Below are 27389 nucleotides of genomic sequence, written 5' to 3'. Positions count from 1 at the left end.
CTATTCCTGAATGGAAACATGCCATAATGGAAGAGATGAGAGCTCTCAGAAAGAGTGACACTTGGAAGTTAGTGGAGTTTAGGAATGGCAACGGGCCGAGGCGGGGTCGGGATCACCCTCCCCGTCCCCGATCCCCGACGATGAAAATTCCTCCGTCCCCGGCTCCGATCCCCGACGGGGAACCTATCACCGCCCCCCGTCCCCGCCCCTTAACGGGGATCGGGTTTCCCCGACCCCGAAAATTCCCCAGGCAAAAAATAAACTAAACTAAACAACAACAAGAACAGATCTGATCTTCAACAACAACAATAGATTTGATATTCAATACAACCATAGATTTAATATTCAACAACAACAAAAACTCCAGATCTGATATGATATGTAAAAAAAGCTTCAGATCTGCCATTTAAAATGGCGAGAAAAAGAAAGAGAGAGATAGATCTGCAATGGTGAGGTGGTAGTGGAATGGAAGAGACGGTGGTGGAGCAGCGATGAGAGAGGGAGAGGAGATGAGCTGCATCGACTCTCGTCGTCAAATGGCAGAGGCGGAGGTGGACTCCATCTCCCTGGTTTATTCCTTCTCTGCTTAGATCAACGTTGGTTTGAGGTCTGAGAGAGTTCTGAGGAAGATAGAGAGAGAGTAGATACAAATAAATAAAAGATGATGACGAAAGGGAGAGAGAAAGAGGAACATTGAATCAAAAATATATATATATATATAATAAAAGATAATGATGAAAGAGAGAGATAGGAACATTGAATCAAAAAGTAAATATATATATATATAATGAAAGATGATGATGAAAGAGAGAAAAAGCAACATTGAATAAAAAAGTATATATATATATAACACTTCGGGGGGACAAACGGGGCGGGGTCGGGTCGGGCCGGGGCTGAAATATGTATCCCCGTCCCTGGCCCGAATATCATTGGAGATTAATTTTTTAATACCATCCCCAGCCCGTAAGGAATATTTTTCGGGGAATAACCACTTAATTCGGGGTCGGGGGGTCGGGTCCCCGTCGGGCCGGGTTCAAATTGCCATCCCTAGTGGAGTCATCTAGAGGCAAAAATCCAATTGGGTGTAAGTGGGTATACACGGTAAAACACAAAGCAAATGGTTCCATAGAACGGTACAAAACAAGACTGGTTGCTAAGGCTTCACTCAAACTTATGGGGTGGATTACCAAGAGACATTTGCACCAGTTGTGAAGATGAATTTTGTGCAAATCTTACTCTCTCTTACTGCAAATTTGGATTGGCCACTTCATCAATTTGATGTGAAGAATGTCTTCCTTCATGGCGACCTAGCAGAAGAGGTCTATATGGATATTCATCCTGGTTTTGCGGATGCTAAGTCCAACAGTAAAGTACGCAGGCTCCGAAAGTCACTTTATGGCTAAAGCAGTCTCCTATGGCTTGGTTTGAAAAGTTTGTTCAAGCTATGCTAAAATATGGGCTCAAGCAAAGTCAAGCTAATCACACCTTGTTTGTGAAACACTCCTTACATGGTAAGACCACAGCTCTTATTGTCTATGTTGATGATATTGTTCTAACAGGTGATGATGTTGAGGAGATTCCTCGTTTGAAAGAATTCTTAGCCAAGGAGTTTGAAATCAAAGACTTAGGCTATTTGAAGTATTTTTTAGGCATTGAAGTAGCTCGGTCCAAGAATGGCATCTTGATATGCCAAAGGAAGTATGTACTTGACTTGCTAAAGGAAATTGGAATGCTTGGAGGTAGACCATGTGATACACTTATAGAATCGGGCCAAAAACTAAGTGAGGATCAAGAGGGAGATCCAGTGGATATGGAGAAGATACCAGAGACTAGTGGGCAAACTCATATACTTATCCCACTCATGTCCAGACATTGCTATTGCCGTGAGCATGGTGAGCCAGTTTATGCATGCTCCTAGAGCTTCCACTTGGGAGGCAGTTATGAGAATCCTGAGATATCTAAATTCTTTTCTTGGAAAGGGTCTTTATTTCTCAAAACATGGTCATCTCAGTGTGGAGGCATTTACTGATGCAGATTAGGCTAGATTAGTCACTGACAAACGATCAACTTCTGGATACTGCACATTTGTTAGTGGCAACATAATAACATGGCGAAGTAAGAAGCAAAATGTGGTTGCTAGATCTAATATTGAGGCAGAATTCAGGGCTATGGTATGGCTCAGGATATATGTGAGTTACTATGGATTAAGCTATTGTTGGGAATCCATCAGACTGACTTCATACGACTATACTGTGACAACATGGCCGCAATCGACATAGCTCATAATCCAATTTAACATGATAGAACTAAGCATGTGGAGATTGATAGGCACTTCATCAAGGAAAAACTCACTAATGGCATCATATGTATCCCATTTGCGAAGACTGGAGACCAACTAGCCGATGTTCTTACCAAAGGGCTAGGGAGCAAACCATTTCATAGTATTCTCAACAAGCTGGGCATGAGAGATATATCATCGGGTTCTAAAACCTTATTTAATTTCATCTTCTTAAGTGCAAATTCCACTTCAAAGTCCATAATCCTACGATAGAACTTATAGTCTTGATTTTCCTTATTACTGCCTACTTCCTCCCTTTTGACTTACCTCCATATTCCTCATTTAACAACTTTTCAAAATAGTTCTTTGACCTCTCTTTAACCTCTTCATCCTTCACCAACACCTTGGAGTCCTCACCCTTGATGCACTTAACCTAATTAAAACCTCTTATTTTCCTCTCTCATATCTTAGCAAATTTGTATATCCTCTTCTCTCCATCCTTACTATTTGGTCTAGTGTATAGGTCATCATAAGCTTTCATCTTAGTCTCCCTGACTACTTTTTTGACCCAACCTTTTGCCCCAAATACTAAATAATTAAATCAACCTATTAACCACTCAATCCAGCCCTTGTTCTATTAAAAAAATCATATCCATTTAGACCAGCCCAACAACCTGATCCAGCCCAGAAGCAAACCCAAACCCAGCCTTAACCTTTAAACTCAGGCCAACTTCTTCAACTCAATACCCATAAGCCAGCCCAATAAACCTTTAACCAGGCCCGAGACTGAACCATTCAATTCACAACTTCTTAAGCTGCCCGTTAAATTAAACCCAAAATCAAGCCAACCCAACTTAAAGCATTGGCCCCCTATCTAAAACAAACCAGCGCAACAATCCCAGCCATTACCAAACTCCAATGTAATCTAACCAGACCATAAACTTATCAGCCAAAAAAAAATACGTTCCCCTTAGCCATGGTGACTAAAACACCCAGTTCAACTCAAAAGTTGATACTCTTTATTTATCAAAAAATAAAGAAACAAATAAATAAAGCTCAAATGTTGATACCCTAAGCCACAAAACAATCACATCAACAAATACAAAGAAGGCAGGACCAAATGGCAGAAGCAATAACACAAATGCAAGCTACTTTATAAAAGTTGGCCGCCACATTCTTGGAAGACAATGGAAAGCGTACAATCAGTGGCCCTTTAGCAACTCCACCGTCACCTCCTGCTTGTGAATATGGACAACAAGAAGCACCAGTGGATCCTTGCTTGAATGACATAGATAGAACTGCTAAACTAGAAGTTCTAGATTTTAATGGGGCCCATGATCCAGAGCTATTTTTTGATTGGTTATATAGTTTAGAGACTTTCTTTCGGTGATACCATATGACACAGGAAAGAAAGTAGCTTTTTCTCGAAGCAAAATTGAAGGGAACATCTAAAATTTAGAGGGCAAAATATCAACCGGAACATTATGCAACTATTGGAAAGACATGAAAATTGCAATGAACCGTTACTTCGTTACACCGAGTTACAAGTAATGAGCTCACTTGCAATTTACTCAGTTAACACAAGGAAGCAAGTTCGTGGATGAAGATACCTGATTGTTCTACAATTTGGCTACAAGGTTTGAGTTTCCATGGAATGAAGATGTCATGATTTCTATGTACCATAAGGGACTAAATCTGCAAATCTCTTGTGGACGGGCTTGTCTAGGAGACAACATTTTCTGCGTTTTGAAGAAAGTATTCGCCACATTGTCTGTTAGGACTTGGAACTTAGTCCCCAACAAATAAACCCTCCAGATAAGAAGACAATATACCACTGTTGTCATTTCTTTCTCGTGGGTTGAATAGGTTTTCTCCGCAGCATTTAACTTGCGACTTTCAAAGGCAACCGAGTGCCCAAGGAAAGCCAAATGACAAACTCTGTCCAAGGCCGCGACATGATGGTGGCATGCCAAGACAAAAAGGTGGGAATATGGCAAGTGTTGTGTGGCAGCAGCACTCAATCCTTGGCCAAAGTATGGGTAACATTGCACAGATGCAAGACATTAATACGACTTGAATGTTGGATACAGCATACTTGGGGGTTGAACACAATCAGTGGGCAAGACTTGGTCTGGTGGCCAAGACAACCAATTTCGTGGCTAGCTTGATGGGGCATACTACAAGGCAATTATTAACAATTATGAATGTCGGTTACAAACAGTTACCTTTGTTGGGGCAAAGACAAGGCAAGGCTAGAAGTCAAGAGCAGTTACTGGCAGTTAGCTCCAGAATTACTCCTAAGTCCATAGGCAGTTAGGGGTGTCAACTAGCATCCCACTTGGCATGCTTTCCTTGTATTACTGGTTGCATTTTGTAACTGATTGTAAGCATATATAAGGCATGGCCATGGAACTCAAAATTCAATTTTAAGAGTTTCCATTGGCATTCCTTTGTATTGTTAGTGCAATAATAAAGATTCTGAATTTCTTGTAAATTCGTGTTGCCTTCCCTCTTGCTTGTTCCAACTCATTGTGTGAGTGTGTGTTGGAAATTGGCTGAGACTAAGTATTGGAACTTAGTGCCATCACAAGACTAAAATTTATACTCTAAAAATAGTGTTGTGACAATTATGTTTTCTGTTTGGCCACCTCATGAGGAGTGACGGGCTGATATCCAATGGCCAACTCAAATGGACCATGGAGGACTTTGTCCCGCAGCATATCGGTTTGAACGTGCCAAGCAAGTGTCACTAGAAAAGGCACAAGATAGTTTGTCTAAAGTCTCCCGTCGCATGAAGGAGGATGCTGATAAGGGAAGAAGACCACCTGAATTCCAAGTTGGGGATAAAGTATTGTTGAAACTTACTCCCCAAATTTGGAAAGAGATAAGTAGCAAGACTATTCATCATAGGCTTATTCCCAAGTATGACGGTCCTTTTGAAGTTATGAAAAAGGTTGGAGCTGTGGCTTATAGACTAATACTACCCGATAGGCTGAAAATTCACCCAACATTTCATGCGAGTTTCCTAAAGACTTATCATGAAGATATGGCGAATGCTGAGAGAAAGCAAGCAAAGAGAGCTCCACCAGTAACCCGGAAACAGTTTGACAATGAGGTCGAAAAGATTCTTGATCACAAAATAGAGGGCATGAGCAAAAAGAACAGGAGAACCTATTACTTAGCAAAACGGAAAGGTTTGCCTGTTGATGCTAGTTGTGGAAAGATGTCACATTGTGGCAATTTGAGAAACAAGTGATTGAGTACTTGAAGAACCTACCAACGAGGACTTTGGGTTCTTCTGGTGGGGGTGGTCTGTTGGCGACACCTTGCGCCTATGTCCAACAAAGGTCGCAGCATGATGGTGGCATGCCAAGACAAATGTTGTGTGACAGCAGCACTCAACCCTTGGCCAAAGTATAGGTTGCTTGACTACAATTTAAGCAAGGATTCTGTATCAGTAACTAGCAAATCCAAGCAGAAAGGGAAGGACAAAAGTGGGGAAAAGAATGTTGGTTTCATGAAAGGGAAAAACAAGTCCAACTACAAACAAAAGAGAGTCTTCTTCACATTCACAGAACGATGGTGGAAAGTCGAACAAAGGATGCTTCATATGTGATGGACCCCATAGGACAAAAGATTGCCCTAAGCGGGAGAAGTTGAATGCTATTATGGTATAAGACGATGGAGGGGACACAGATGGTGATAGCCCAACTCGAGTAAATCCGTTGCAATTGTTAAATGCAATTCAGGCGGATAAAGCCCCTTTGACCAGTCTGATGTACATTTAAGTAGCGCTAGGTGGTTTGGATGTTCTGGCTATGATGGACTCCGGAGCCACTCACAACTTCGTTTCAAAAAAGATGGTGCAGTCCCTCGGTTTACAAGTTTTCGAAAGTCCAAGCCAGATCAAGTCCGTAAACTCTATTGCACAATCAATACATGGAATGGCTTCCAAAGTGCACATTAAAATGGGTGAATGGGTTGGACAAATAAACTAGATGGTAATGCCATTGGATGATTTTGATGTCGTCCTAGGAAATGACTTCTTTGTGACTGCCAAAGTGGCGCTAATGCCTTATCTTGGTGGGTTGCTTATCTTGAAACAAGACAGACATTGCTTTGTTCCTAGTTGTGGCAAGCCAGACAAAGGCAAGGGCATGAAGAGGAAAACAGAGACACTATCAACAATTCAAGTGCCCAATGGATTGAAGAAAGGGGCTAAGACTTACCTTGCAACCAAGTGGAAATCAAGTCTGATGTGATGGAAGTGCCTAATGAAGTTGCTACAGTCTAGAACGAATTTGAGAATGTGATGCCGCCAGAATTGTCCAAGTCTCTACTGCCTCGACGTGCCACAGATAACAAAATCGATTTGGTCCCTGGTACAAAGCCTCCGATTAAGGCACCTTACAAAATGTCTTCGATGGAGTTAGCAGGGTTACCTAAGCAATTGACAAAATTGTTGGATGCTGGACTGGTTCAACCATCCAAAGCCCCTTACGGTGCCCTAGTGTTGTTCCAAATGAAGAAAGATGGGTCCATGCGAATGTGTGTTGACTATCGTGCCTTGAACAAAGTGACAATCAAGAACAAATACCTAGTCCCTTTGGTGGCTGATCTCTTTGACCGTTTGTGCAAGGCCACTTTGTAATAATCCGACCCTCTTATATGCTTTAAACTGTCAATTAAGACGTAATTATATATAGCCATGACATTTTATGTGAATTTGTGTTTACGTGTGTCAATTATATATGTTCATGACGTTATATCTATTGGTTATGAGAAAATCTGTTGAAATTAAGACATTTGAATTAGAAATTGAAAGCCTTAGAGGCGCGATAACCCGAAATTGCCTTTATAGTTTTGATCAGCATGATTTTTAGGCCATAATGTGAATTTTTGTAAACATTTGATTCGTAACGAATTAATTGATTTAATTGGGCCAATTCTCAATTAAGCTTATTTAAACTCATAACTTAGGAAGTTGATAGCTATGAGGGACTTAGAGAACTTAAAATCAAAAATAAAAATATCTCCTGGAGAAAAGAAAGGAAGAGAAAGAGAGAAAAGGGGCAAATCAACTAAGAGCTTGGAGGATTTGAGAGAGAGTTCAAGGATTGGAGCTCAAAGTAAGTGTAAAGCAACTCAATTACTCTAAAACTACCCTTAATTGATTGTCCCCAAGTATTTGAAGGACGCTTTTCACTCATATAAATTAGGGTTTTGGATTTGATTGAGAGGATACCCATAGGACTCACCAAGTTTCATGGTATTTGCTCAATTTGAGGGTCAAATAGTATGGGTTTACTTTGAGATAGCTTAAGGAGATTCATCTTCCAATCTCCAAGTTTTGCATATTATGATCCTTCTATGTTGTATCTCTCCTTTTCTATATGTTGCAGCTCTTGTAGGTCACTATGAAAAGATAAAAAGAAATATGATTAAGTTGTATAAATTCCCTTTACATGAGTTATGACTTAATTACTTATGAAATTCATGTTTAGTATGTTTACATGTTGTAGCAATGAAGGAATTTTGCTTATAATTGAGCCTTGAGGTGCCTTGAAAAGTTGAGATTTTGTTGAATTTCAGACTACTCAAAACAGAGCCTACGACCGCACGTGCGGAAAACAAGGGAGTCTGAAGATTGCATTCTGAAATTAAGGCACGTGCGGGCCGCACATACAGCAAACCTTCCCGCACATGCGGCTAGGGACTTCCGCACGTGCGGCTAGAGAGGAAAAATTCTGTTGACTTCTTTCACCCCTCTAGACCCTCTGAATGCGTTAAAATGTTCATTTGATTCTTCTGTAATATTGATAATTAAATAGAATTTAACGAATCGAACAGTAAATGAAGAAGAAAAGACGAAGGAAGAAGGAAGTACTTACAAGTGTGTGCTATGTGTAGGTTACATATCGGAAGAGGCCGTCATGCAACCACCGCACAGTGAGTAATAGTAGTGTAAAGTTATGTTTTGCTTATTTATATGATCATGCTTTTGTTTATGAATAACATATGCGATGGATACGGCCATGTGTTTGGAATTAATTGAGAAAATTGCACAATGTCACTACTATGGACTCAAGGTCGTTGAGAACCTCATAATAAAGGTGGGCCCAAAGCCGTTATGATATGTTTTGTTTATGATTTATGATATACGGCTCTAAAGCTGGGATAGATGGAGACATGCCGATGTTCCATCTACTTTGTAATGATATGGATCACATGTGACCAATGGCGCTAAGGCCAAGGGAGATGGGGACATGCCGATGTTCCATCTACCCTATATTGTTCTAGACAGCAGTTGATTTGTTGGGCTCAAAGCCATTCCGTACTATGTTAGGCCTAAGGCCGTTTTGCATCCTATGTGGGCCTAAGGCCGTTCTGTATTAAATTATGGGCCCGAGGCCATTTTGAAGTATGCTTGTGAAAGAGACCTGTACCTAGTTTATACATAGTCGCTAACTCTTATGCTTAGTCACTTACTTTCTCTACATTGCTATTATTTACTGAGCTTGGCTCACTCCGTGTTTATGTATGTATATGTAGGTGATCAATGTGGAGGACAACCATAGGTCGGCTTCAGAAGCCCTTTTTGCTAGACCTGTTTCGTCGAGTACCCGAATGGACTTTTATTTTATAATTGGGACCTTTTGTTTTATTTTGGGAAGTCCCATATATATAATGGCATGTTTTGCTAGTCTTGGGTGACTTGTCTTAGTTTGTTGTTAATACTTAGCCTATGGGTTGCTACCCTTTGTATATAAACAGTTAAAACTCTTGTATTATTGATTGATGTTTGATTGATTTCTGATACATTGATGTGTTGTTGATATTACAAGGCTTCCTATTATATAGGAGAGGATTTGGGAGTAGGTGAGTGTGTGTGGTAGGTGTAGGAAAGTAGGTGAAGTAGGTGAGTGTGTGTGGTAGTGGAGGTGGTAGGTGGAGTGGGTTATGGTAAATTCTAACAGCCCCCCGCAAACTCAAGGAGGATAGAAACTAACCAACTTGAGTTTGAAGAGAGGAACAAAACAAGAAAATACATAAAAATAAAAAAGGATAGGAGACACTGTATGGTGGTGTCATAACGGTGTAGAGGACACTGGATGGCGGTGTCAGACCGATGTAGAAGACAGTTTATGGGGTCATGTCGGACCGTTGTAGAAGACAGTTTATGGGGTCATGTCGGACCGTTGTAGAAACTAACCGGAATCAATGTCGGGACAGTTTACAGAGTCTTGTCGGACCCTTGTAGAAACTAACCGGAATCTATGTCGGGACAGTTTACAGAGTCTTGTCGGACCCATAAAGGAGCTAACCGGAATCAATGTCGGGACAGTTTACAGAGTCTTGTCGGACCCTTGTAGAAACTAACCGGAATCAATGTCGGGACAGTTTACAGAGTCTTGTCGGACCCTTGGAAAAGTGGCACCCTCAAAAGGTGTGCCCAATTTTGTCAAAAGGCGTGCCATCAAAAGGCGTGCCCAATTCATCAAAAGGTGTGCCGGACATGATGGCGAGGCACGTGGGCGCCTTGGCTTGCGTGCCCGTTTGTCGACTGGTGGTAAGAGGCGCGTGTCTGCCTTGGCTATATAACCAAGACGAAGGCAGAGGCTGAGGCAGAGAAAAAACTGAGAGAAACCTCTGAAAAATCCTTCGTGTTGCTGAGAAAGATAGTTCCGTTTGCTGAGAGAGAGTCTGTAATACTCTGTTGCCCAGAAAATAGTCTGTAACACTTTGTTGCCCAGAAAATGGCCTCGTCCTCGTCTTCCCGTGGACTGCTCACCCTCTTTCCCGACCTCAACGAGTCAACAAGAGAGAGAACTGGTGCGGTGGCACTGGAATCTCAACCAAGCGCCACGGAGTTTGCTCCGTTGAACTTTCCGATGCGGTCTGTGGAGCAAAGAATGGCAGTGCAGTCGGATGTGGAGGCCAATCAGTATACTTTGAAGGCATGTGTGGAAAGCATGACGGCGGTCACAAATTTGTCGAACCGGCTGCAGAGTAGGACAAATGAGGTGCAGCATTTAAACTCCCAGCTGGCTCTGCTCCAACGCATGTATAAGGATGCGCGAGCAAAAATAAGCGTGCTAAGGGCAGAAAACAAGGAGCTGAAGCGGAAGGCCACCGTGATGTTCCGATTTGGAGGGCCGCCATATGCTGCAGTGGAGGAGCAGGGAGTAGTGATCATGCCCAGTGGAGTGGGAAACACGGAGGCAACACCGTCAAGGGTCGCTCAGGACGGAGGCAAGAAGAAGAGACCGGCGGCAGAGTAGAGAAAAAAAATCCCGCCTGTGGATGTGGTTGTTTGGGTTTTTTGTTGTTGTTGTTGTTGTTTTTTTTTTTTTTTTTTTTTTTTTTTTGGTGTAAAATTGTGATCGGGGTTGATCCCGGAGATGAATAAAATATGGTTGGTATGCAAAGCTATATGGGATAAATGGAATTGGAAAGAGATTAAAAATAATGGGAAAGAAAAATAAAGAAAAAGAAATAATAAAAATATATGTGAAATCAAAAAATGAAGGATGGGGGAAATAAGGAAAGTGGGTTGGAGAAAATAAAAATAATGGAGTGTAAAATCAAACAGAGGAGAGATGATGATTTTTTTTTTTTTTTTTTTTTAATATATAAAAGAGATATATATATATATATATATATAATAAAAGAAAAGTGACAAATAATGTGGGTGGAACCAGCACATGGTGTTGGTTTGATGATTCATTATTTTAATAAATATATATATATTAAAATAAAAGTAAAATAGAAAGAACGTGATGAGAGAACTTTAAAACTTTTGCTTTTGCTTTGGCATTGAAAGGTGGGCAACGGTCTGGGTCTGCAGAAGTTGAGATCCTTTACAATTATCTCTTGTCAAGGAGTGACTGATATAGGGCTTGAAGCAGTGGGTAAAGGTTGCCCAAATCTGAAGCAGTTTTACCTGAACAATCTGAGAGCAGAGATTAAGATCATCTTTGTTGTTACTAATTTGGTAAGCTTTGAAGAGCAAGTAAGCAGTTCCAAGAACCCCAGTGTAGAGAATACAGTCGTCATGTACGCGTCTCCCACTGCTCCCCCATGTCTTGTAAGGAAGAGAGAGAAGCTTGGTGAGTGAATCTTCGGATCTTTCGGAGGCTGATGATTTGGGGGTTTCTGGGATGAAATCAGGCATTTCGTTGGGAAAGAAACGATCTGCTATCACCGATCTGACGAGTTCGGGAAGTCGGAAGCGAGCCAGGAGGCGATCGCGGTGTGGTACATGACGTCGTGGAACGACGACGTTTCCTTGGTCATCAGCCGGAGCTTCCTGGCCTTCTCTCCTGTGAAGCAGCCCGGCGAGAACCGAGATCTGGCCGACGTCTGGTCCAGATCGGAGGCCGACTTGCTCTCCGACTTCGCCGAAAGATCGGCGTTGGTGCTGTTGGCGGAGCAATGTAGTCGGGTTCGGAGGACCAGCCGAAGAGTGGGGTCCACCATACATCTGCTGCTTAATCATCCATGACTGTTGTTGTTGTTGGTATTGAAGGTGGTTCTGCTGGTGTGGCTGAACTACGCTCGTTGCTGGTTGCATCATCGTGAAAAAAAACCTAGCTTAGATGTGAGAGAGAAGGTATGTATAGGTGGAGGTCCGGCGGGCAGCTAAGGTGAGATTGCCGCCCGCCGGGGAAGCGAAAAAATCAGGTTCTAAACCTGCTCTGATACCATGTTAAAACTCTTGTATTATTGATTGATGTTTGATTGATTTCTGATACATTGATGTGTTGTTGATATTACAAGGCTTCCTATTATATAGGAGAGGATTTGGGAGTAGGTGAGTGTGTGTGGTAGGTGTAGGAAAGTAGGTGAAGTAGGTGAGTGTGTGTGGTAGTGGAGGTGGTAGGTGGAGTGGGTTATGGTAAATTCTAACATAAACGTACATGTATGGACTCAATGTATATAAATGGTATATAATGTGTCATGATCCTGGCATGTAGACACAGCTCAATGGTTGTTTTATTTTAATACTATATTTGCTTCCGTTCAGGCCCCATATGAAATATAATTATGGAAATTTAACTTCGAGGCTTAATTTCAGGCTGGTCATGTCCAAACTTTTAGGGGTAAGTTTGGGTCGTGACAGTACTTCACCAAATTGGATCTACGCTCCAGGTATTGGCAAGTCAGAGTGGGTGAAGGGGATGAGTCCCAGACCACATGTTACTAGATATGGGTCTTAGGAATTTCTTCTAATGCCATTCGGACTCACGAATGCAATCTGCTATATTTTGTAACTTAATAAATGATTTTTTTTTATTATATTGATCGTTTTGTCGTTGTCTATATTGATGATATTTTGTAATTTATAGTAAATCTTTAGAAGATCACTTGTCCCACCTTCGTAGGGTGTTTTCTCGATTGTAGGAACACCAATTGTATGTGAAGAAAGAGATGTGAATTTGCCCAACGGAAAATCAAATTCTTGGGGCAGATCATTTGCAAAAAAGGCCATGTGAAGATGGATAGCAAGGAACTCCATGCCATTCAAGATTGGCCAGCTCCTAGCAATGTTCCTAAGTTGCATTCCTTTTAGGGTCTTGCCAACTATTACAGAAAGTTTATTGAGGGCTACTCCAAAAAGACCACACCACTCATTGATTTGCTTAAGAAGGATTAGAAATGGAACTGGAGTGAGAGGTGTCAAGTAGCCTTTGCAAAATTAAAAGCTACAGTGTCAACTGAATCGGTGCTGCTATTAGCGAATTTTGAACTTCCTTTTGAAGTGCATACTGATGCGTCAAACAAAGCTATTGGCAGCGTTTTGGTGCAAGAGGGGCACCCAGTTGCCTTTGAAAGTCGCAAGTTAAGTACTGCGGAGAAAAACCATTCAACCCACAAGAAAGAAATAATAACAGTGGTACATTGTCTTCTCATCTGGAGGGTTTATTTGTTGGGAACTAAGTTCCAAGTCCTAACAGACAATGTAGCAAATACTTCTTCAAAACGCAGAAAAAACAGTCTCCTAAACAACTTAGATGGCAAGAGTTCTTAGAGGAGTATAACTTCGAGCGGAAGCATAAGCCTGATCGGCACAACCAGGTTGTGGATGCATTAAGTAGGAAGGTGGTTAAGGAATATGTGGCTGCCATTTCTACCGTAGAGTCAGATCTATTGGATAGAGTAATAGAAAATGTTGTTGGGGATGCCACTTATCAAAAGTTTGTATAGCAAGTTAAGGCGGGAATTGTCGTAGATATTGGTCGGAAGATGACCTTCTCTACGCCAAAGGAGATAGGTTGTTCGTCCCTAGCAATGGAAGGGACTTAGACAGGAATAACTTCAAGAAACTCATGATCCACAGTGGGCTGGTCACCCTGGTGTGAAGAGGATGTTGGCCCTTTTATCTCATTATTATTATTGGCCGAAGATGGAGGATACCACATTGACAGGTATGTCAAGACATGTTTGGTCTACCAACTAGATAAAACAGAATGCAAGAAAGAACCTAGTTTGTTGCAGCCTCTTTCTATTCCAACGAGGCCATGGGTTTCTGTTTCCATGGATTTCATATCAGGATTGACTAAGGTGGACGGCAGACAGTCCATTTTTGTTATTGTTGATCGTTTTTCAAAGTATACAGTTTTTATTCTTGCGCCACATGCATGCCCAGCGGACGTGGTTGCAGAGTTGTTTTTCAAAAATGTGGTGAAGAACTTTTGGTTGTCAAATGACATTGTAAGTGATTGAGACACACGGTTCACCGGACGGTTTTGGACAGTGTTGTTTGGGTTGATGGAGTCAAAATTGAAATTTTACGCAGCAAACCACGCGCAGACAAAAGGGAAAACAGAACGCATGAATGCTTTGCTGGAGGAATATTTGAGGCACTATGTCACAGCAAGTCAAAAGAATTGGGTGGACTTGTTGGATAGTGCACAATTTTGTCACAACATGCACTGGCCCTCAGCAACCGACCTTAGTCTGTTTGAGTTGGCCATTGGATATCAGCCCCACACTCCTTATGAGGTGGCCAAATAAAAAGCAAGGGGACGTTGTCCCATAACATATCAGTTTACACATGCCAAGCAAGAATTGATAGAACAGGCACAAGATAATTTGTCTAAAACCTCTTGTCGTATGAAGAAGTATACTGATAAGGGAAAAGGATAAAGTATTTACCACATTGTCTGTTAGGACTTGGAATTTGGCCCCTAATCGATAAACCCTCTAGATGAGAAGACAAAATACCACTGATGTCATTTCTTTCTCATGGGTTGAATAGTTTTTCTCCGCAGCATTTAACTTCTTGTACCAACTTTTGATAAATGGCATCCCTTGTCCAACAAATCTGACTCTACGGTAGAAATGGCAAGCACATCTTCCTCAGCCACCTTCCTACTCAATGCATCCGCAACCTGGTTGTGCCAACCACGCAAAGTTATACTCCTCTAAGAACTCTTGCCATCAAGCTTGTCTAGGAAACAACTTTTTCTGCATTTTGAAGAAAGCATTCGCCACATTGTGAATCAGGACTTGGAATTTGGTCCCCAACAGATAAACCCTCCAAACAAGAAGACAATGTACCACTGTTGTCATTTCTTTCTCATGGGCTGAATAGTTTTTCTCTGCAGCATTTAACTTGCGACTTTCAAAGGCAACTGGGTGCCCCTCCTGCACCAAAACGCCGCCAATAGCTTTGTCTGATGCATCAATATGCACTTCAAAAGGAAGTTCAAAACTGGATAACCGCAAAACCGGCTCAATTGACACCGCAACTTTTAATTTGTCAAAGGCCACTTGACACCTCTCACTCCAATTCCATTTTTTATCCTTCTTAAGCAAATCAATGAGTGGTGCGGTCTTTTTGGAGTAGCCCTCAATAAACTTTTTGTAAAAGTTGGCAAAACCCAAAAAGGAACGCAACTCAGGAACATTGCCACAACACTATTTTAAGAGTATAAATTTTAGTCTTGTGATGGCACTAAACTCTAACACTTAGTCTCAGCCAATTTCCAACACACACTCACACAATGAGTTAGAACAAGCAAGAGAGAAGGCAACACGAATTTATAAGAAATTCCCAACCTTTATTGTTACACCAACAATACAAAGGAATGCTAATAGAAAATCTCATAATTACTTGACTAAATTTTAAGTTCCATGGCCACACCTTATATAGGGTTACAATCAGTTACAAAATACAACCATCAATGCAAGGAAAGCATGCCAAGTGGCATGACAGTTGACACCCCCAACTGCCTAAGGAATAATTCTGGAGCTAACTGCCAGTAATTGCTCCTGACTTCTAGCCTTGCCTCCTGATTTCCAGCCTTGCCTTGTATTTGCCCCAACAAAGGTAACTATTTCTAACAAACATGCATAACTGCTAATAACTGCCTTGTAGTTTGCCCCATCAAGCCAGCCACAACATTGGTTGTCTTGGCCACCAGACCAAGTCTTGCCCACTGATTGTGTTCAACCCCCAAGTATGTTGCAGCCCACATTCAAGTCATATTAATGCCTTGCACCTGTGCAATGCTACCCATACTTTGGCCAAGGATTGAGTGTTGTTGCCACACAACACTAGTCATTGTCCCACCTTGCTGTCTTGGCATGCCACTATCATGCTGCGACCTTGGTTAGACATAGGCGCAAGATGCTGCCCATGCCAACCACGCAACCTTCAAGTAGAAGGTGGTACCAGACCAACCCCACCAAAAGAAGCCAACGTCATCATTGGTAGGGTCTTCAAGTACTCAGCCACTTGTTTCTCAAATTGCCACAATGTGACATCTTTCTCCCAACTAGCATCAACTTCAGGCAAACATTTCCATTTCACTAAGTAATGGGTTCTCCTATTCTTTTTGCTCATGCCCCCTGTTATGTGATCAGGAATCCTTACGACCTCCTTGTCAAATTGTTTCCGGATCATTGGTGGAGCTCTCTTTGCTTGCTTCCTCTCAGCATCGCCATATCTTCATGATAAGGCTTTAGGAAGCTCACATGAAATGTTGGGTGAATTTTCAACCTATGGGGTAGTATTAGTCTATAAGCCACAGCTCAAACTCTTTTCATAACTTCAAAAGGACCATCATACTTGGAAATGAGCCCACGCTAAACAGTCTTGCTATTGATCTTCTTCCAAATTTGGGGAGTAAGTTTCAACAATACTTTATCCCCAACTTGGAATTCAAGTGGTCATCCTCCCATATCAGCATACTTCTTAATGCAACGGGAGACTTTAGACAAACTATATTGTGCCTTTTCTAGCACCTCTTGCTTGGCACATGCAAACCGATATGCTATGGGACAACGTCCCCTTGTTTTCTGTTCGGCCACCTCATGAGGAGTGAGGGGCTGATATCTAATGGCAAACTCAATTAGACTAAGGCCGGTTGCTGAGTATCGGTGCATGTTATAGCAGAATTGTGCACTATCCAACAACTCCACCCAATTCTTTTGACTTACTGTGACACAGTGTCTCAAATATTACTCTAGCAAAGCATTCATGCATTCCGTTTGCCCATCTGTCTATGGGTGGTTTGATGTAAAAAAATTCAATTCTGACCCCACCAACCCAAACAGCACTGTCCAAAACCATCCAGTGAACCGATTGTCTTGATCACTTGTAATGTCCTCTGGCAACCCAAAGTTCTTCACTACATTTTTGAAAAACAACTCTGGAGCCACGTCTGCCGGGCATGCATGTGCTGCAGGAATAAAAACCATATACTTTGAAAAACGATCAACAATAACAAAAACGGAACGCATACCATCCACCTTAGGGAATCCCGATATGAAATCCTTGGAAACAGAAACCCATGGCCTCGTTGGAATAGGAAGAGGCTGCAACAAACCAGCTTCTTTTTTACCTTCTGCTTTGTCTCGTTGGCAGACCAAACATGTCTTGACATACATCTCAATGTCATCCAAGATAAAAGGGCCAACATCCGCTTCACACTAGGATGACCAGCCCACTGCGGATCATGTGTTTCTCGAAGTAATTCCTAGCTAAGTCCCTTATTGCTAGGGACGAACAGCCTATCTCCTTTGGCGTAAAGAAGGCCATCTTCCAACCAATATCTGCAAACAATCCCCTCCTTAACTTGCTATACCAACTTTTGATAAGTGGTATCCCTAACAGCATTTTCTCTAACTCTGTCCAATATATCTAACTCTACGGCAGAAATGGCAGCCACATATCCTCAACCACCTTCCTACTCAATGCATCCACAACCTGGTTATGCCAATCAGGCTTATGCTTCCGCTCGAAGTTATACTCCTCCAAGAACTCTTGCCATCGGGATTGTCTAGGAGACAACTTTTTCTGCATTTTGAAGTATGTATTCGCCACATAATCTATTAGGACTTGGAACTTAGTCCCCAATAGATAAACCCTCCAGATGAGAAGACAATGTACCACTGCTGTCATTTCTTTTTCATAGGCTAAATAGTTTTTCTCCACAACATTTAACTTGCGACTTTCAAAGGCAACTGGGTGCCCCTCCTACACCAAAATGCCGCTAATAGCTTTGTCTAACGCATCAATATGCACTTCAAAAGGTAATTCAAAATCTGCTAACCGCAACACCGGCTCAGTCGACACCGCAACTTTTAATTTGGCAAGGCTACTTGACACCTCTCACTCCAGTTCCATTTCAGATCATTCTTAAGCAAATCAGTGAGTGGTGCGGTCTTTTTGGAGTAGCCCTCAATAAACTTTCTATAATAGTTGACGAGACCCAAAAAGGAACGCAACTCATTAACATTGTTGGGAGCAGGCCAATCTTGAATGGCATGGACTTTCTTGCTATCCATCTTCACATGGCCTTGGCAAATGATGTGCCCCAAGAATTTGATTTCCCGCTTGGCAAATTTACATTTCTCTTTCTTTACATACAATTGGTGTTACTTCAACCAAGAAAACACCATACAAAGGTGGGACAAGTGATCTTAGAAAGATTCACTATAAATTATAATATCATCAAGATAGACAACGACAAAATGATCAACATAATTAGAAAAGACATCGTTCATTAAGTTACAAAATGTAGCAGACGCATTCGTGAGTCTGAATAGCATTACATGAAATTCATAAGACCCATATCTAATAAAACATGTGATCTTGGACTAATCCCCTTCACCCACTCTGACTTGCCAATACCCGGAGCGCAGATCCAACTTGGTGAAATAAGTGGCCTTGCACAGACGGTCAAAGAGATCAACCACCAAAGGGACTGGGTATTTGTTCTTGATTGTCACTTTGTTCAAGACACAATAGTCAACACACATCCGCATGGACCTATCTTGCTTCTTTTGGAACAGCACTGGGGCACCATAAGGGGATTTGGATGGCTGAACCAGTCCAAGATCTAACAATTCTGTCAATTGCTTATGCAACTTTGCTAACTCAATCAGAGACATTTTGGTGCCTTGGCCAAAGGCTTTGCACCAGGGACCAACTCGATTTTGTGATATGTGACACGTCGAGGCAGCAAAGGCTTGGGTAATTCTAGAGGCATCATATCCTCAAATTCGTTCTAGACTGCAACAACTTCATCAAGCACTTCCATCATCACATCAGGCTTGATTTCCACTAAGGTTGCAAGATAAGTCTTAGCCCCTTTCTTCAACCCATTGGGCACTTGGATTGCTGACAGCATCTCTATTTTCCTCTTCATGCCCTTGCCTTTGTCTGGTTTACCACAACTAGGAACAAAGCAAGGTCTGTCATGATTCGAGATAAGCAACCCATCAAGATAAGGCATCAGTGCCACTTTGGCAGTAACAAAGAAGTCATTTCCTAGGATGACATCAAAATCATCCGATGGCACCACCATCAAGTTTATTTGTCCAACCCATTCGCCCATTTTAATCTGCACTTTGGAGTCATTCCATGTACCAATTGTGCAGCCGAGTTTACAGACTTGATCCAGCTTAGACTTTCGGAAACTTGTAAACGAAGGGACTGCACCATCTTTTCTAAAACGAAGTTGTTAGTGGCTCTAGTGTCCATCATAGCCAGAACATCTCCACCACCTAACGCTAGTTGAATGTACATCTAACCGGTCAAAGGGGCCTTATCATTATGAATTGCATTTAACAATTGCAAGGGATTAACCCGAGTTGGGCCATCACCATCTATGTCCCCTCCATCGCCTTCTACCACAATAGCATTCAACTTCTCCCGCTTAGGGCAATCTTTTGCCCTATGGGGTCCATCACATATGAAGCATCCTTTGTTTGACTTTCCACCATCGTTCTATGAATGTGAAGAAGACTTTCCCTTCTGTTTGTACTTGGACTTGTCTTTCCTTTTCTTAAAACCAACCTTCTTTTACCCACTTTTATCCTTCCCTTTCTTCTTAGATTTGTTGGTCTTTGACACAAAATCCTTGCTCAACTTGTAGTCAAGCAACGTATCAGCGGCAGCCATAGTCGTGGCTAAGTCCTTGACCCCCAGTTGACGCAATTCCAACTATGCCCAACTTTGTAAGCCCAACATGAAGTTAAAGAGTTTGTCCTTCTCCGACATGTTCTTGATGTTCAGAATCAACGAACTGAACTCCTTCACATAATCCCGTACAAATCCAGTGTGTTTCAGTCGCTTCAACACTTCTCTTGCAACCCAAGACGAGTTGCAAGGAAGGAATTGTTCTTTCAATTCCTTTTTTAATAATTCCCATGATTCGATCACTGGACGAGCATAGTCCTCTGTTCGGGTCTGCCACCACAGTTTAGCATCACCAGAATGGTACATGCTAGTGATCGTCACTTTCTCCACATCAGGAACATGAGCAACCTTGAAGTACTACTCCATGTCCCATAAGAAATTTTCAAGTTCTTTGACATTGCAAGCACCGCCAAATGCCTTAGGATCAGGAACTTTGATCTTGGAATGAGAGGGCTTGCCACTGTTTGAATGCCCACAGATAGCCTTCTTGAGGACAGACAATTCGTCTTCCATGTTCTACAACTTGTCCTTCCAAGCATTAGCCATGGCAACCATGTCTTCCGCGACTCCCTTGAACCGATCTACCATGGAGGCCTCAAGGGCAAGGAACCCAAAAGCCATGGCATCCAATCGATCCATCAGCAAACGACTTTCATCAGCAAGCGCCCCCACCAAATTCTCCAACCAAGTCACTCTCTCTTTTAACACATCCAAACCAGACACCCTTTATGAGCAACCATGCTTTGATACCAATTGTCACAACACTGTTTTCAAAGTACAAATTTTAGTCTCATGCGGCACTAAGTTCCAACACTTAGTCTCAGCCAATTTCCAACACACACTCACAAAATGAGTTAGAACAAGCAAGAGAGAAGGCAACACAAATTTATAGGAAATTCCCAACCTTTATTGTTTACACCAACAATACAAAGGAATGCTAATGGAAACTCTCACAATTACTTGACTGAATTTTGATTTCCATGGCCATGACTTATATAGGCTTACAATCAGTTACAAAATACAACCAACAATGTAAGGAAAGCATGTCAAGTGGCATGGCAGTTGACACCCCCAACTACCTAGGGACTTAGGAATAATTCTGTAGCAAACTGCCAGTAATTATTCCTGATTTCCAACCTTGCCTTGTCTTTGTCCCAACAAAGGTAACTGTTTCTAACAGACATGCATAACTGTTAATAACTGCCTTGTAGTCTTTCCTACCAAGCCATCCATGAAATTCGTTGTCTTGGCCACTAGACCAAGTCTTGCCCACTAATTGTGATCAACCCCCAAGTATGTTGCTGCCCACATTTAGGTCATATTAATGCCTTGCATCTATGCAATGCTACCCATACTTGAGTGCTACTGCCACACAGCACTTGTCATATTCCCACCTTGCTGTCTTGGCATGCCACCATCATACCGCGGCCTTGGTTAGACAAAGGCGCAAGGTGCTGCTAATGCCAACCATGCAGCCTTCAAGTAGAAGGTGCTAACAATTGGCTACTAATAAGCTTTACCATATGGTAAACACTGTCTAAGTAGCACTTTAGATGGAAGAAAAGGTAAAAAAAGAAAACTACAATCTCCAATAGACACTCTTACAAGGAGTGAGAGAACCTACATACATGCAGAGTCCGTGTACCCTTGAATTTATGGTTTGATAAGTTTGACTCCTAGATGCATACCCGCACCCAACACTCATACAGGCTGATTGGGATCCCAGCAGTCAAACCACTGTGTTTGTTCCTCACCCTCCTTCCAATCAAATCTATTCTAAGGTGTTCGGGGGCAACGGAAACAAAAGAACCTTGAGTACAGTATTCCGGGTGTAGCAGGAAAAGAAGTTGTACATGAAATGGTACTAAGACGAAAGTGCTATTTCTTGGCCATTGGATCAGCAAGGGTGTGATTCCTTCCGCCGATTGACAGAAATGCTGGCCAGAATTCTATTCAAACAGAATGGTTTCATGTTCTTTCATCAATTGGTTATTCCTCTCCTTTCATATCTCTTTTTCCAATTTCGGTCTCGACTAGTTTACAAGATTGAATGGCCAATTCTCCTCCAGACCTTCGATCCATAAGGGAGAGGTAAGAACACTTGTAGGTTTTCTTGTTATCTTGTTGCATATGGATAGTTGCACAATTTTGGTTTTCTTTGTCATGGAATTGAATGACTGATTTACATTCCATAATGATGAAGCTCCCAAAGCCGTCCTTCTGGTGAAGCAGCCCACACCTCTCTATTATATTATATAAGCAAATCCAATTTCAAAACACGCAAATCAAAGTCAAGCAAAGAATTGTCGGCTCAATATGTGATCCGGGTGAGTGGTGTTTAGATATAGGGGCGACATCGCCGACTTGGATTGGAAGGAAGTGCTTCGCTTTCCGATCGCCAGCATCGATCCTTTTTTTTTTTGTAAGGGCATCTCTAACCCCCTGCGCTCCTCCTGCTCGTGAGAGAGGAAAGATCTCCAGAGATTCTTATCTCATTCCATTCCAATGGCTCGACCAATAACCAATGGCAAAAACTAAAAAATCTATGGTTTCCCGATAGAACGCTATTTCTCCCAAGTTGTTGCAGAACTAGAAAAAATAAGCAGTTTTTCGCACCCAAGTCCATGTAACATAGCCGCTTTCTACTTCTAGTCCTTTTCAATTTTCATATGAAGGTAACATTAAGTCCAAGTGTTTAATTGCTAAGATTTCAGCTTGCTCCTCCTAAGAGTAATGTGCCAATCAAGCCCATTGCTATGATTGAAAATGAAGACATTGTAGAGGAAAAGAGTTTGAGAAAACAAAGCTTGATGAATAGGTTATTGAACCCCTTGATCCTAACTCTGATGATGGGGAATTCCAAGATGGGGTGATTGGAATCATTCATCCATTTCTTGCAACTCGTAAGGAAAACATGAAGGAGCCCGAAAAGCTACAGCGTGGAAAAAAATTGCGTACAAGGCTAAAGTGTAAGGATCAAGTCTGCTCATTAGTAATTGATATGGGGAGTTGTACAAATGTTGCATCTAAGGAAGCCATAAATAAATTGGGTTTGAAGGTTTGAAACAAACCCAGAGCCTTATCATGTGGCATGGATAACCAAAACGAAGCTCAAGGTAGATAAACATTGCCCCGTGACATTCAATATTGACAAATTCAACGAGATGGTAATGTGTGATGTTCTTCCTCTCAAGCTTTGTCATATTTTATAGAGTTGTACATGGATATAGAATCGTGATGTCGTTCATGTTGGGTGTGCTAACACCTATTCTTTCATTGACAGCAAGACAAAGTACACTCTCACTTAGACCAATGATTTGCGCGCTAACAAATTGAAGAAGTCCTTGTTAAATCAGCATATTCCCCCATCAGATGGCATTCATGGGCATGCTCCTAACTTGCCGAAGTCAAGTTCTTTCAACAGAGGAGAATTGATGGCGCAGCACTTGACTGGTTGGAGTTCAATATCGAATTTGGAAACCTAGGCTACACTCATGGGCCCAAAGACTTTTTGGTCCCAAAAATGTATTAGATTCAATTAAAGATATGTTAGTAAGGAATATTAGTAAGAGAGGTTGATTAGGTTTCCAATTCTAATTAGGTTTCTTTTTGGCTTATAAATAGTACAATTTGCATTGTAACATTCAGTTTTGGTTTAATACTATTGAGAGTTTTTAGGCTGTGGCCATTTTGAGTTCTTCTCCCCTGCTTCTCCTATCTTTTCGTATCTTGTTCTGTAATTTTTGTGGTAAACTCATACAAACAAAAGCTGCTTTAACAAGTTTTAAACCAAGATATTGATGGGCTGCTTAGGCCCATGGGTAAACACGTAGCTTGACAACAAATAATAAAGATAGTAACCATTTTTTTTTTTTTTTTTTGGGGGGGGGGGTGGATTTGGAATAAAACTATTTGTGAAGTAGGAAAAAGATATTTAGGGCGCATTTGGTATCATTTCCATTTTCTGATTCTTGAAAACAAAAAAATGGAAACTGAAACAAAAAATTTGCTTGGTGAACTATTTCCGAAAGTTGTTTTCGGAAGAAGATTTTTTAAAACACCCCATGTTTTAGGAAACTCTTTGAAGTTGTATTCTTTATTTCCAAAAACTATTTTTGCACAAAAGTAAATATGATATGAAACCAAAGGATGTTTTCAAAAAATTTCCTCTTTGTTCGAAACACAGAAAACAACAAAAAATGCAAACGGCTACATTCTCATCTCTCAAAAAGTTGACTTGTTTGCGGGATTGAATTTTATATTCATATAACTTGTTTCTCATTTTGATAATTGACATAAACAAAAATGCACAAGCCACAAGAGAAATACCTTCTGACTGATTTGAACATGACAAGACAGTGAAACTCCCCTTACGATCTGAAACAACAGCGGTATCAACATCCATAAGAATACAGTCAGCTACCAACCTCTGAACAGGATCACAGTAAAGTTGCTCCAGTTTCCTGGCATCCTGGCATACAAGAAATCAGATTGGATAGGTAGAAGACCATTATTACAACACCATGCCGTACTCGTATTAATTCATGCAAAAATATAATTAAAATTACTTCTAATACGAAAAGAATAAGCTGATAGAATGACAATTTACTATACAAGGGTAAGCTCTGCAAAAATAGAAAAAGAAAAAGCCAACAGGATTCATGAAATCTAATTACCTCATGATAGGTATAGAAAAGGATGCCATCACGGCAATCACCAACAGCAATTCTAGTAAAGTGAGCAGTCAAAGTCATTATCATAAAGCGTGTCTTTCCTACAGCCAATCTTCTCACCCTTTGGGAATTATCATTTGGAAAACCACAAACATAAAACTGAGAAAGGATGAAAAATACATTCTCATAAGAAATGGCAACATAACCACAATAGTAGTCTGGAAACCTTATAAGCAAGCACAAAAGCACTTTGCCACTTACAGCATTACCAGCGGATGCCAAGAAATAACGATCAAGGTAAGGGCAGACAGCAAGTACCATTCCAAGCCATGTGGTCGAATAAGCTAACCTCAGATGCCATGCTTCAGTTTCTTCAAGCTTGATTCCATCACAACTAGTATCATCTGGGCTGCTGCAAAGACTACTGTTTGATAACTGTTCAGCAGCATACCCAACAATTTCACGAAAAGGAGAAGTTCGTTGAGAAGATGAACCAGCCTTTTGACAAAATGTCATAGAAGCACAATCTGAGTTTTGCACATGTTCAAGGCAGAGGACAATCAAACGGCCCCTAGTACTGCTGGAAATGCATTCAGTTAGTATGCATGCACAACATAATATATATTATCATACAAAAGTAAGAGTTTTGAATTACTTCTACAAAAGTGAGGACTTGAATAAAAATAATAGATAGAATTTACATACAATATAACCAATAAGAACTCCTCAAATTTCTTAAGCAACTAATAATATAAATTGTAGCTTCACCAGTAATACATAAGCAGGAAGCTGCCAAGTCACTTTCATGAGCTTTTGAGTCCATAATGTGGGGGGTTTACAGTTAAAGCTAAAGTATGACTTACCTTATAGAAAAAGGACAGAACAAAAGGAGGAGGCCAAAATATAAATTTTGTGAAGAAGTGTGAGAATTCATCTAGTAAAATGATAGAAATAACAAAACAGAAAAGGCATTAGGTCATAGCGAATGATTACCTTTCAGCTTCACCACTGGGCATCATAACTGCACCAGCAGACAGACTAGTTCCAATCACCAAAACTTGTTCATTTCCAACCCTCACCAACTCCATGGACTTTCCTGTTTCCCCAGGATCAAGTCTAAAAGATGATAAAACTGACCCACTGAGCGGATCTACACAGCATATATCAGATAAATATGAATCACGGCCCAATTCAGTCCTCATTACAAGCAACAACCTACTTTCACTATGATATAAAACCTTCCGAGGTGTTCCTCCGAGATGGAACTTCTGCACATTAAGCCTCTTGGTGTGCACCATTTCCACCTACAGCAGCAGTAACAAAAATCATTCTTGTACAGACTATTAAATAAAGGATACTAGTTTGGAAGCATCACTAATCAAATACAAGAAACAGAACCAACCCATTAATATAGAACCCATTGGTCAAATTCGTAATATTTGCAGCAATCATTTATTGAGCACTACATAATATTATATGTAGTGTATATATAGTGCTAGAAGAAATTTGCACTATGAACATATATAATAACAAACAGGCAGAAAAATATTATGTATATGAATGATATGCTGTAGTGGAACAGAAAAGCCACGGCCAATAGAACAAATGTGAGTGTTGGAAGCCCTTGTATATGCTGAATGAAAACGCAATTACGAGAAATAAAATTATATAAAAAAATGCAATGTGATTATTGAACAACATAAGCCACATGGAGCACAAGTGATGCAGAGTATAAGAAACTCAAAGAAAAACCGATAGGAACCATACATAATCATGTTTGCAGTATTGTTACTATGACACCCCAAAATAATACCATGCATTCAAGTCATATTTGAATGCCCCAAGTCGAACCAGTTGTCTTGTTGCATGAAATGCCTAAATTGAAGCTTAGAAATGGTATAGTTAGGAGACCTTATACATGAGAATTTCTTTGATGTCAAGAGTTGGAAGGCAATTTTCTTCTGAACTTAGATAACAAATATGTGTAACACCCAAGACATTCTTACATGACAGGAGCATACGCTGTCCTTGTCTAATTGCGTTGTATTGCATTAGGAGGTTATGACATGAATTGTTTCAACAAAAACTTAGAAAATGCATACTCTAGTTAGAAGACTATTAGAGGTTAACCTCCTTAAGATGTGTTACGAGTTAGGGATGACTTTTAATTTGAAATGGGGATGCTACATGGTGTTTGTACCCTAGTCAAGGTGCTTAAAGACTTGGAACTAATGTGTTAAATGATTTCATGCTTTGTGTAAAACCTTAACCAGGATTAGCAATAATTAAGTAGGATTAATTAAACTTAGTGAGATTAATTAAATTAATGAAGATTAGAAACTAACCTTGATTAATTAAAACTAAGTTTGATTAACTAAGCTAAAGGGGGAAGATTAGGTAAGTAGGTGAAACACAGAGGTGAAGCACATACCTCCTTTAAAGATTTACACCTCCTACTTGGAGGATAGACATGAACCAAGGAGAGACAAGTGTCTCTCCCAAAAATAAAACAAGAAAAATAGCTAGAGGAGAGAGAGAATATCTGCTGTAGCAAAGTCAAGCTAGAGAGGAAAAGAGAAGGAAGAAAATAAGAATAAGAGAGGAAGAATAAGAAGGGAAAAGAAGAGCCCGATCCTTGACCTAAAATTAATTTTAAACAAGAAGAAGTTTAGATTGTCCTCCATATTTCATGTAGATATCCTCAAAACAAATGAAATTCATGTTAGATTTGATTTCAAGTGGGGATTGAATGAAGGAAATCGAGAAAAGATAAAAGAAATCTAGGTTAAGAAGAATTTAGTGGAAATCTATGATTTTGAAAGAAAAAAGCTATACTTTTGTATAAGAAACCACGAGTTTCATGTGATTTTTAGTTGTTTTGTAGGGTAAAAATTCATGTTTTCATGCTTTGGAATGAAGAGAAGTGGTTTTGTAGAAGTTGAAGTTTCGCAGCAGAGCAGGTGGTGGAAGACTGCACGAAACCGCACATGCGGCAGAAAGCCAC

General features: G+C 40.8%; 1 protein-coding gene across 9 annotated transcripts in view; it reads right to left on the bottom strand.

The window, feature by feature from the left end:
• Positions 1-27389, bottom strand: part of LOC145788571 (uncharacterized) — a 95919-nt gene that overhangs the window by 44481 nt on the left and 24049 nt on the right. For 5 of the 9 annotated variants that reach the window (XR_014346012.1, XR_014346013.1, XM_082898099.1 and 2 more), the window contains 4 exons: positions 25379-25689; positions 24647-24962; positions 24389-24544; positions 24042-24183 (listed from right to left, as the gene is read on the bottom strand). Coding sequence is in view for 6 of the 9 variants with exons in the window: in XM_082898099.1 (XP_082754225.1) it covers positions 24042-24183; positions 24389-24544; positions 24647-24962; positions 25379-25689 (925 nt within the window). In the remaining 3 variants the exon portion in view is untranslated. Of the gene's footprint in view, positions 1-24041; positions 24184-24388; positions 24545-24646; positions 24966-25378; positions 25690-27389 lie in introns of all 9 variants that reach the window. The other 4 variants (XR_014346011.1, XM_082898098.1, XM_028199382.2 and 1 more) reach the window with 1 other exon arrangement.

This window comes from Camellia sinensis, chromosome 12, assembly GCF_055761805.1.
Source record: "Camellia sinensis isolate YWXY chromosome 12, ASM5576180v1, whole genome shotgun sequence".
In the NCBI taxonomy this organism is placed as follows: Eukaryota; Viridiplantae; Streptophyta; class Magnoliopsida; order Ericales; family Theaceae; genus Camellia; species Camellia sinensis.
The sequence above is the reverse complement of the archived record's forward strand: the minus strand, read 5'-3'. Positions and strand labels throughout refer to the sequence as shown.